The 9,024-nt window shown below is 63.8% G+C and overlaps 1 protein-coding gene across 3 annotated transcripts in view; it reads left to right on the top strand.

Moving 5' to 3' along the window:
* Window positions 1–365: 365 nt before the first annotated feature.
* The window catches only part of NFIC (nuclear factor I C), a gene marked incomplete at its 3' end in the record, with an annotated part of 33,934 nt that continues 25,275 nt past the window's right edge, over window positions 366–9,024 (top strand). Inside the window, 1 exon segment of one of the 3 annotated variants that reach the window (XM_076359198.1) lies at window positions 366–658. In XM_076359198.1, coding sequence (XP_076215313.1) covers window positions 656–658 — 3 coding nt within the window. 3 annotated transcript variants of the gene reach the window in all.

Raw genomic sequence — 9,024 nt, 5'->3', positions numbered from 1 at the left:
CGGGGGGATGCCAGCGTTGCTGTTCCATAGGCGCAGCCCGGCCCTCCGCCGGCCCTCTCCCCGGTTTTTATTTTTTTTTTTAATTTTTAAAAAACAGAGACTCTTTTTTTTTTTTTTTCCCCCCCCTTGCCTTCCAAAAATAACCGTCGCCCCCTCCCCCCCCGGCCCCCCCAGCCCCGCCACCCCCGCGGCGCATGAAGCCGGGCTGGGCGCGGGCACCGCGCTCCGCCGCCGCGCCCCCGCCGCCCCGCGCCGCCCGCCGGCCCCCGCCGCCGCCTCCCGCAGCCGCCCCGGAACTCGCCGCCGGCGGCTGCCGGCCCGGCCCATGCCCCGCGGCGCGGAGCCCGGCCCAGCCCGGCCCCCGACGCGCTGAGGCCGGAGCATGGCCCCCGGGAGCGAGACGGAGCCGGAGAGAGGGTGACCGCTCCGCGGAGGACACTTTGCCGTTGCCGGTGGCCTTGGGGGGGGGCTGTTATTATTATTATTATTATTATCGGGGGTTTAATTTTTTTATTATTTTTGGGGGCGACGTTTTTTTTTTCCTCCTCCTTCGGCTCGGTGGAAAACACACGTTTCAGAACAAAATACCAAAAAAGCCCACCCTCTTTGCTTTGCTTTCCGCAGCAACTTGGAAGCCCGTTAATTGCACTTGGCTATGGTAGGTCCCATGACACTTTCATTTTCTCTTCTACTTTCCTCCTCTCCCCCCCCCCCACCCCCCCACCCCCCCACCCGTGTGCGTGTGTTTGCGTGTGCACCCACGAGCAAAAGTTGGCTGTCGGGGAGGGGGCGGCGGGGCCGGGGCGCTGCCGGCGGCGGAGTTTAACACGGTGCCTGGGGGGGGGCGCGGGGGCGGGAGGGGAGGGGGTGCCGGGGTGGCGGAGGGAAGTTGCCGCCGTCTCTCCTCCCCCCGCCCACCCCCTCCCCGCGGTATAAGGGGGGGGGGGGGGCGGAGGCGGGAGCCGCCCGGCGGGGAGGTCGCGGCGCGGGGGAGCCTCCGCAGCCCGCGGAGGGCTGGATGGAGCTGAAAATGGCCGCTAAAAAAGGGGCGGAGAGCCTGCCAGCCGCACCGACTTGAACTTGGAAGTGACGCCCGGGAGGGTCGCGCTCAAGTCCGCGCTGCGCGGGGCCGCGCTGCCCGCGCCCGGGGGACGCGGCGGGGAGGGGAGGGGGGGGTGTATGAAGCAAAAATCGCCATCCTCGATGTGAGAATAAAACCGCCCCCCGTCCCCGCCGTGCTGGGCTTTTCCTGCTTCGCCTCCTGCCAGGCCACGGGGGGAAGCGCGCCGCCGCGACTGCCCCCCCCCCCCCCCCGCCCCGGGCCGCCGCGGGGGGGGGGGGGGGGGGGGAGCGGGGAGCGGGCCCGGCCGGCGAAGTTTGCGCGGAGCCGGGCTGGTGCCGCCGCACCCCGCGGGAGCGGGGGTGCCTCCGGGGTTGTTCTTAATGCGGGGGGAAGGGGAGGGGGGGGGGGGGATGATAAACCCCAAACCCCCGGGCGGAGATCGCCCTCCGGGGGCCGGCAGAAGTCGACGGTGGAAATGGGTTGTGCGGGGCGAGGGGCCGGCAGGGTCCGTTCCCGGGCGGAGCGGTGGGAGGAACGCGAGCCCCGTTTCTCTGCTGGGGAGGGCGAGGGCAGGGCTGGAGCCGCGGCCCCCGGCCGGGAGCGGCCCCGAACGGCCCCGCGGCGCCCGCCGGCCTCCGCCGGGCAGCGGTCCCTGCCCGCCCTTCGGGGCGCTGCGGGGAGCGATTAAAAACCCCGTAGCTGCGTGTCGGAAGGGAGGCGAGAGCGGGGCTAAATAAATCGCCAGCGCCGGGAGGCTGCCGCCCGCCATCCTGCGGGGCTGAAACTCACTTTCACAATTAGGAGCCGGGGATTCCCTTTGTTTTTCTGTACGTGGCTCTCGCCCTCGCTCGCTCTCTAATTAGGTTTTATTAAAGCCTGCAGAATTGGTTGGTGGCGGTGGTGTTTCTGTAGTGAGAACTTGCGGTTTGGAGTTTGCCGGGCGCAGGGCTCCGCTTTTTTTTCCTTCTCTTTCTCTCTTTGTGCGCTCGGGGCGGGGGGCTGCCCCTGCCCCCCCCCCGGCACCGGGGAAGAGCAACGTCGAGATGCTGCCGGTCGTTAAATAAGGAGGGGGGGGGGAATAAGCGTCTCCCCGCGGGGTGAGCGGGGATGCGGCGGGAGTGAGCGCGGGGCTGGCGGGGCGACCCCCCCCCCCCCCCCCGGCGCCGGGGTGCGGGGGCATCCCCCTGCCCGCGCCGGGGCAGCGTCTCCCGGGGCCGCTGCCCAGAAGTTGCACATGAATCTGCAGGTTTGGTTTGGGTTTTGGTTCCCCCCCCCCCCCCGCCGTATTGGCTCCGTTTATTAAAAAAAAAAAAAAAATTTAAAAACCCCCAAAACAACAAAAAAACGGGCGAGCTCGCCTGGCGCTGCCCGGCCCGGGCAGGGCCGCCGGGGCACGGGGGGACTCGCCGTCCCGCGGGGGGGGAGTGGAGGGGGGTGTCGTCCCGTCCCTCCCCCGCTCGCCCCTGCCCCGCAGCGCCTCGGCCCTGCGAGCCAAAGGGGGTTCCTACATCTTTAAATGGGATGTAATATTTTGGGATGGGCTTTTTTCATAACGTCACTTCATTCCTCGCTCCTTTTTTTTTTTTTTTCTTCTTTTTTTTTTTTTTTTTCATTTTCTCATTCTTTCTTTCCTCCCTCTCTCCGCTGCCCGTGTCTCGGATGGAGCCGCTTCCCCTCTAACTTCCCCGCTGCCCGCCGCCCCTGCCTGCAGGCTGGGTGCGGACCCCCCCGACCCCCCCCCCCGGGCGAAGATGAGCCTTTTGCCTCTTTAAAACGCGCCCCCCCCCCCCCAACCAAGCAACAACAACAACAAAAAAAGCGCTTTATTTTCCAGGGGGGGGGAATTTTGCTTTTTATTTTTGACTTTTTTTTTTTTGGGGGGGGGTGGAAGTTGGACCCTTTTTATTTCCTCCTCGGCCCCCCCTCCCGCGGGGCCGCCCCCCCCCGGGCCCCGCAGAGCCGCTCCGGAGGAGAGAGAGAGAAAAAACGCCCGGACTGCTCCAGCCTCCGAAATGACTCAGTAACTTTTACGCCTCGAGTCTCAGCCCTGCAATTAGCCACTTTCCCAGCACGGCTCGGGATGTATTCGTCTCCTCTCTGCCTGACCCAGGTAACCGGCCCCCCCGCGTCCCCCCAATTTTCCCCCCCTTCGCCGCAACAGACTTTTACAGTTGCAATGCAAAAAAAAAAAAAAAAAGGGAAAAAAAGAAAAGAAAAAGCAACCCCCTCCCTCGATAAAAATAATCATAACAGGGAAAGGGCGGGTTGGGGCCGGTGCGGGGCTGCTCGGAGGAGCCGCGTTTCCCTCTTGCTCCCCCCCCCCCCGCCTTTTTTAGGGGTTTTTTTGGGTGTTTCTGGTGCTTTTGGGGGTTTTTCTGCCTCCGCTTTCACTTGGGGCGCGGGGGGGGGCAAGGTTGCATTGTGGTTTGGGTTTTATTTTTTTTTTTCGCTGCGCCCGGAGGTGGGTGGTGCGGGGAAGCTGCCGGCTTTGGGGCTGCAGGGGGATGCGGTGGGGTACGGGGGTACCCCGGCTGGGTTTGGAGAGGCTGGGGGGGGGCTTGGCACTGCGAGTTCGGCCTCGGCCGCGCCGCCTTTTGCGTAGCGTGAAACTTTTTCCTTTTCCCCCCCACCAGCCCGGCTGCACATGGTGGGGTGCAAGGAGGTGGGGGGGGGCACAGGCTTTTTCTTCAAAATCCTCCAAGTTTGGGACAATTTGCAACCGGCTGCGCCATGCCGCGCTGGCGGGCAAGAGGGCGGTGGGGTCATGCATGGCAGGATGTGGGGGGCACCCCCTCAGTCTCTGGGGTGAGGGGCGATGTTGGCCCCCATCTGCGCGTCGGGGTGTTGAGGGGCAGCCCTGAGCCAGCCGTGTGCGTGGGGACGCTGGTGTCACTCCAGGCCACGCCGACGTGGCCTGGTGGCACGCGGCGAGGTGGCCGTGCCAGGGCCCACGGTGCGGGCAAAGGGGGCGTCCCTGAAGTCTCCCCCCCCCAGCCGGTACGGCCACGGAGGGGAGACTTCGGGGACCTCCCCCCCCCCCCCCCCCGCCTGCACCAGAACCGCTGCGGCTCTGCCTTTGCTCTGTCCTTATTGATCGCTGATATTTATTTAATTATTGAGCAGGCAGCTCCCCCCCCACCCCCCCCCCCGGGCTCATAACCTCTTCCCTGCTGGCAGCCGCTGCCCACTCCAAATCCGGCCTTGTGCCGCACCCTGCGAGGGCTCTGCTCTGGTGGGGGAGGGTGTCGCTGCCGGACCCCGTGCCCGCGCCGGGGATTCTCCTGCCAGACCTCATCCCTTGGGCCGGAGCTGCGGGTAGGATCCAGCCCCACCTCAGAGGCTTGGACTCAGCTGCCCCGTGGGGGTTCGCGGGGGTCCCCTCGGCAGCACCGCGGCACCTGCATTGTGCTGGAGGGCATCGCAGGGTCCGGCCTCGTCTCTGGCTCTCCCTGGGTGCGGTGCAGCGTGTGAGGCCGGTGATGGCACGGGCACGGGCACGGGCACCGGCCTGGGCATGGGCACGGGCACGGGCATGGGTGGGCAGCGCTGGGGCTGCTCAAATGACCCTGGTGATGGTGCTCCCCGCCGTGTGGTTGACTTGGCAAGGGTCACACCTCAATCTGTCTTTTTCTCCTTTCTAGTCTCTTTTTCTGTTTTCTTTTTTCTTTTCTCTTTTCTTCTTTTCTTTTTTTCTCTTTCTTTCTTTTCTCTTTTCTCTCTTCTTTTTCCTTCCTCTCTTTTTCCTTCCTCTCTTTTTCCTTCCTCTCTTTTTCCTTCCTCTCTTTTTCCTTCCTCTCTTTTTCCTTCCTCTCTTTTTCCTTCCTCTCTTTTTCCTTCCTCTCTTTTTCCTTCCTCTCTTTTTCCTTCCTCTCTTTTTCCTTCCTCTCTTTTCTATTTTTCCTTCCTCTCTTTTCTATTTTTCCTTCCTCTCTTTTCTATTTTTCCTTCCTCTCTTTTCTATTTTTCCTTCCTCTCTTTTCTATTTTTCCTTCCTCTCTTTTCTATTTTTCCTTCCTCTCTTTTCTATTTTTCCTTTCTTTTCCTTCCTTTTCCTTCCTTTTCCTTCCTTTTCCTTCCTTTTCCTTCCTTTTCCTTTCTTTTCCTTTCTTTTCCTTTCTTTTCCTTTCTTTTCCTTTCTTTTCTTTCTTTTCCTTTCTTTTCCTTTCTTTTCCTTTCTTTTCCTTTCTTTTCCTTTCTTTTCCTTTCTTTTCCTTTCTTTTCCTTTCTTTTCCTTTCTTTTCCTTTCTTTTCCTTTCTTTTCCTTTCTTTTCCTTTCTTTTCCTTTCTTTTCCTTTCTTTTCCTTTCCTCCTCTCCCACCCTGACTCCATCCTTCCCAGGAGTCCCACCACCTCCCTACCATCCCAGTCTCCAGCCAGCACTGGGTTGGCAGAGCCTGTTGTTGCCAGCTAACAGCGCTGGTCTGATGTGGGAAGCCGTGCGGTCGCTGGCTGGCCGGGCCGGGGCTGGCAGGAGCCGTTCTGCTCACAAACCCGTGCTGTTCCCAGCGCTTCGCCCAGCCGACGGGGGGGAGCTGGTTTTTCCTTCGCGGATCCTAGCCTCCGCCCCGCCGCCTTCGCGCGGGGAAGGCTCCGGTTTCCCCCCCCCCTTGCCCTGGCGTAGCCTCAGCTCCAATCCAGCCCGGCTCGGATGGGATCAGACGTTGTCTGCACCTACCGGATCTGGCCCCCCCACCGCTCCCCCCGCCGCCAGCCAAGCCGTTCCCATCCCACCCGCGCAGCGGGGAGGCTCGCCCGGGCTCGGGAGCTGCGGATGGTGATGTGGATACATTGGAACGTGCGCGGGAGCCGCCCTGCCTCTGCCTTCGCGCATCTCCCCGCCGCTACCGCCGCTGCCAGCCCCTCGAGCCCGGCACGGCCACTTGGACCCCGGCTACTGCTCGGGCAACCGCCCTTCCTGGCCGAAGCTGGTCCAAGCTGGGGCTTGGCAGCCCAGCGGCACCAAAATAGCCCTGGCAAAGGCATCGTCCGTGACACGCTCCCGGCCGGGGCCTCGGCTGAGTCTCCTGTCAGGCGAGGAGGGTGACTTTGTGCCCTCCTCAGCTCTCTGTCCCTGCCTGGGGACTTCCTCCCACTCCCCTGGCTCACCTCTGTCCACCCTCGGGGAGAGGCTGGGAAGTCAAGAGGGAGCTGCCCGGATTAGCAGGGAAGTGGCACCGGCACCGCTGCCACGCACGAAGCCTCACCCTGCTCATGGGGAAGCGGGGGGGGGGGGGGGCTCTGGCTCCCAGGACTCCAAAATAACGCCAGCACCAAGCACCCGCCGCTGGCCCCGCATGTGTGTCCCTTGGGAGACGCTGCCGAGGAGCCAGTGGTGTTTCCTGAGCCATAACAGTTATCCCTGGCTCTTGGATCTGCAGCGGGGTTGCGGGGGGGGGATTTGGGGTGCTCCCAGGTGAGAGATATGCAAATTTTATGACCGGTGATGGTCTTGCAAACCTCTGGCTCATCTCTGGCACCTGGCAGTTGCCCCTGAGCCCCCCACCCTCATACCCGTAGGCTGGGAGTGAGGTGAGATGGGAGCCAGCCTCAAAGGCAGCCGGAGCGGTAGGAGCCGGGCATCCCACCGCGGTCCGGCCAGAGACCCTCTCCCCTCTCTTGGGCCCCAGGGGTCCGCTGGGGGCTGGGAGAGGGTCTCTGGCCAGGCCCTGGTGGGACACCCAGCTCCCACCGCTTTACTCAGATGCGTCCTTGGAGACTGGTTTCAGTGCAGAGGCGATGTACCCGAACTACCCGACCGAGAGCCAGCGGCCAGGCACGAACCCCTGCGCGTGCCGTAGCTGGTGGCACCCGGTCCCGGGGGCATCGAGGAGCAGCCCAGCCAAGCTGGCCTGGCACAAACCTCTGTACTGGCGAACGCCGTCAGCACCCAGGGAAACGGGCACACCGCGGTGCCCGGGGGATGGAGCCGGGCTGTAAGAGGCATTGTGGCCACGTGGCCCAGTCACAGCCGCGTCTCCCGGGTGCCGAGGGGGATCTTGCCTCTCCCCGGCCACCACCGGTTGGTTCTGCACATCACCCGGCTGCCACCACTGGCTCGGGCATATGGCCATAGCGGGGAGCTGCCTGCCGGGCACATCTCACCGGGGCATCCTTTGGCAAACCTCCTTCCCGAAAGCACCGCGGCTTTTCAGCGAGAGAGGGGAGCGCCGGTGCTCACCCCCTCCACCAGTAGCTCCAGTAAACTGGTTTCCAGCCGGGAGCTCAGATCGGCTGCCAAAGGATGGGAGCAGCAAGCCGGGCACGGCAGGGGGAGAGAGGGAAGGTTGCAACACACTTTCAGTTCTCCCATCTGCTGAGTATTGTTTGGGAAAAACAATGAGGCCGTTCTTTAAATGCAACCTTCGGGAGATCCTCGCTTTCCCCGCAAGGCGCCCACCGCGCTGTGCCCGCCTGCCCTGGCTAACCCTGCCCTGCCGTTCGCACCAGCAGCCGCTGCCAAAGATCCCGCTGCTTCTGCCCGATCTGATCTTAAATCCTCGCTCGGGTAGAATGGATCCTGTTTTAAGTGCGGTTTATGAAGCCGCATCGGAGGGCTGGGATGGGCACACGGGGTGGCGGGCAGGATAAGGCCCGCTGCACGAGAGATGTCGTTCAGGTGAGAGCCGAGCGGCCGGGTGGCCGGCGCTCGTGCTGCGCCACTCTCCACCGCATCACCTTGAACTTGGCTGGGGCCTCGCACGATAAATCAGCCGCCCTCCTCCAGCATGCCGAGGCACCCGCCAATAATTCACCTTCCCGGGCAGCTCTGCCCCTGCCTGTGCTTCTCTCCCTGCCTGCGGTTCCCTCCCTGCCTGCGTTTCCCTCTGTACCGGGGCAGGGAGTGAACCCGCCGCGTGCCCAGCGCTGCAAGCGTATGCGCGCTTTTGCAGCTCGCTGAACAAAGCCCAGCCGCCGGGGCCCAGCTCGCTGCCCGGCTATCTTGAAGCGAGCGGGGAATAGCTCTCTTCGGTGCTTTTTTATTCCCCCAAGCCCAGGCGGGCTGGGGACGGATGCTGGGAGCCGTAGCCTGAGCCTTCTTTGACCCGGCGTTTTTTCCCCTCTTGCAGGGGTGGCTGCAGCGTGGCCGGTGCGGCGGGGTGTGGATGGGGCAGTGCCAGCACAGCGAAGCTCGGCAGGCAGAGGAGCCGTGCCGAGGGCCAGCCTAGCCGGCCGTACTCCCCTTGGCGAGGCGCAGCGCAGTGCATGAAAGGCAGCTCCCCTGGGAGCCCCGGGCAGCCCAAGCGTGGAGAGCTTGGGAGACCCCGGGGGAAAACTGCCACGGTGGCGGTGAGAGATTCATCCCGGCCCAGGGCTGTGCGCGGTGGGGAGGGCCTGGAGGTGGGTTTAGCACCCAGAAGGAATGGGGGGGACGGTGTCCCCTGCCTTTGGGGGTGATGGAGGAGAGCCGTGCTGCGGGGCTGGCCGAGGATGGCCCCAGGGACAGGGACGGCTTGCCCTGCCTGCTTGCCAGCTTTCTTTGCCCAGTGCTGCCTGTGCCAGCCTTCCCTGTGCCTGGCCCCTGGAGACTTCCCCACAGCCCGAGGGGTGCCCATCGTCGTCGTCCCCCCCATCACTCCTGGCGTGGCTGCACCTGTCCTAGGGACAAGCTGAGCCCTCGATGGCAGGGATGGGGACAGTGGTGGCGATGGGGAGCGTTCCCGGGGTCCCTTGCTGGAGGGGAAGAAGGAAGGCTGGGGGGGAGGCAAAATATCTCCCTGCAAGGCTGGCTCGCTGCCTGCCGCCCCCAGCCATGCTGTGGCTCTTCCTGCGCAAGGATGGCGGTGCCGGTACTGAGCACCGCCGAGGGGGCTGTGTGCTCACGGGAGGGGGCCAGGGGGGCTCCCATCCCTCCCAGTCCCTGCACCCAAGCTGGGGGATGCAGGCAGGGCCTCGGGGTGGCAGGGGCATGATCTGCTCCTCGGGGACCCGCGGGGCGGGGGTTTCTCCCGCGGCACCTCGGG

Source organism: Aptenodytes patagonicus, chromosome 25, assembly GCF_965638725.1.
Source record: "Aptenodytes patagonicus chromosome 25, bAptPat1.pri.cur, whole genome shotgun sequence".
Lineage (NCBI taxonomy): Eukaryota > Metazoa > Chordata > Aves > Sphenisciformes > Spheniscidae > Aptenodytes > Aptenodytes patagonicus.
This window is presented reverse-complemented; position numbering and strand designations above follow the sequence as displayed.